The sequence below is a fragment of the Cyprinodon variegatus genome, unplaced genomic scaffold, assembly GCF_000732505.1.
Source record: "Cyprinodon variegatus isolate N-32 unplaced genomic scaffold, C_variegatus-1.0 Scaffold821, whole genome shotgun sequence".
Classification (NCBI taxonomy): domain Eukaryota; kingdom Metazoa; phylum Chordata; class Actinopteri; order Cyprinodontiformes; family Cyprinodontidae; genus Cyprinodon; species Cyprinodon variegatus.
In genome coordinates, this window is record NW_015151274.1 from 270,368 (window position 1) to 272,682 (window position 2,315).

Here is a 2,315-nt window from a genome sequence, read left to right on the forward strand (position 1 = left end):
GGCTCACCGTGGTTCTGGAGCTCACCGTGGTTCTGGAGCTCACCGTGGTTCTGGGGCTCACCGTGGTTCTGGAGCTCACCGTGGTTCTGGAGCTCACCGTGGTTCTGGAGCTCACCGGGGTTCTGGAGCTCACCAGGGTTCTGGAGCTCAGGCTCCTCTGGCAGATGGACCTCCTCCACTCTATCGCCTCCTAAACGGGCCCAAAGGTCAGACCCAGAGCTCAGCTGAACTGGACAGAACCTTCACCTGTCTGACCTACCTGTCCCCTGTGACACCTCCTCCTCCTCCTCCTCCTCCTCCTCTGCACGGATCTCCTCTACAGGAGGTGCGGAGGACGGGGCGGCGCGGGCCGTCCTGTGACGCTGCATGGACCCACCGAGCAGAACAGATCCGAGTGAAACAGAACCAGCTCCTCCAGAGGAGTTGAGAGGGGAACCAGGCAGCTCCTCCTCCTCTCCCTCCTCGTGGGGAACCCGACCCGCTCTATTATTAGAGCTGACAAAGCTCCGCCAGAGGACAGAACGACCCGCACAGAGACCTTGACTCCTCTCCTCACAGAGAACCCCCACCTCTGTTACAGAACCAGAACCACCCCCCACCTTTCAAAAGGAGAGGTCCAAATATTTACATACACCCTCAGCATCAGAGGCCAGGATGGCGGATCTGACCCGGTCTGAACAAAGGATGCCTCCATTCATTCTAGTTCAGACTGGTTCAACCGATCGGTTCGGCTGCTGACATCACCAGGCCAACCAGTCGATCCAGAGTCAGTGAGCGAGCCGCTAAAAATATCTAATTAGAAGACTGAGCTAAAAGCTGCTTTAATGCTGGGGAAGATTCTACCCAACACAGGAGAGCGCCCTCCTCTGGACAAGACTCCTTCAGAAACCTTCAATGCAGCGATAGAGTTGATTCCTTCCTGCTCTCATCGCAGCTCCAACCCCTTTACAGGAGAACAGAAGACCTCACCTGTTCATCCAGGCCAACTATTCCCTCTAACGACCCCCCTTTCAGAGACATAGACAGGTATGGGGCATTGCAGGCTAACAAAGAAGCCAAACGACCCCCATTCCAAAGGGGGGGACCCGTTCATCCGTTTCTATTTCCTAAACTAAAACCAGGCTTTGTTGGGCTGCTGGATAAAACCTGGAACTAAACGCTATTTCTGACATTTTGAATTGAAAAATCTTCCTGGATGGAAGAGAAACGTCTTCAAACTTGGAAACAAAGTCCAGTGGATTGATTTTAATTCTGGAATTCACCCTGAAATATCAAATTTCTCGAAAAGTCGTATCAAGTTATATTGTGAAATTATATATACATACATATATATGTGATGTGGAGTTTTTGTCCACTTCAACTTCATGATTATGACAACTTATGCTGATGACCAAAACTGGTAAAATACTGGGAGGATGTTAGCAAACGTAAAAACCACCTTAAACCTGAAACTGATTGCATGAGCCGGCTTTGCTTTTTCAGACAGTTTGAAAACTGGATGCAAGTTTCTTCCAGCTGAACTCCAACAGATTACGAGAGCAGAACCAGTCACCCAAGTCCTGAGGCCAAATCTAGACCATCAGAACCAGAGGGCTGATGCATTTAAATGTCTGACCGCCAAATGTCGTTAAAGGTTGAGCTTTGGTGTTAGCCATGAGCTGCTGCTCAGGGATCGGTTAATGCTGGAAAACACAGCAACCATTGAGGTTTTGGAGAAATCAGGCAGAGAGAACAGAAAATGGACTTGCCGAGCAGAACTTTGGCGTCCTCCACGTCAAAGTCTCCGTCGTTGTCCGTGTCGTAGGCAGCTAGTTTCCCTGGAGGCAGAGGAGGACAAATAAAACCTTCACCTCTGGAGCACAAGGTGTTTAGAGTTAGATGCAGATTTGAGATGAGAGCAGACGGCGAACCACACAGGATCATGGTAACCAGTTAAAGTGAGACATTATAAATAACAAACTGGAAAATAGCAGAAACATAAACCACAAAAAACACAAATTTGAACTCAAAGAAGAATAAAATGGGACAGACATCTGCAGTGGAACAGTGGAAGAAAAGACCTGCAGATGGTTTATAGAGAAAGGTGAGAAGATGGGAATGACGGCGGATCTGCTGCTGATGGAAGCTGGACTGATCCGACTCGCTGAGAGGTGATGCAGGAGGAGGGCAAACCGCACGAGAAGGTGCTGCACAAAGAGGAAGGATGTGGTGAGGATGACTGTGATGTCTGTCAGCCTGAACCTTCAGAGACACCAGCAGCAACCACAGAAATGTCATGAGAAACAGAACCAGGCTGAACCCAGGGCATCTTTACA

At 49.5% G+C, this 2,315-nt stretch overlaps 1 protein-coding gene across 1 annotated transcript in view; it reads right to left on the reverse strand.

The window, feature by feature from the left end:
* The window catches only part of LOC107098913 (stress response protein NST1-like), a gene marked incomplete at its 3' end in the record, with an annotated part of 17,154 nt that overhangs the window by 9,245 nt on the left and 5,594 nt on the right, over nucleotides 1–2,315 (reverse strand). The window contains exon 4 of the mRNA XM_015396803.1: nucleotides 1,749–1,817. Coding sequence (XP_015252289.1) covers nucleotides 1,749–1,817 — 69 coding nt within the window. The remainder of the gene's footprint in view (nucleotides 1–1,748; nucleotides 1,818–2,315) is intronic.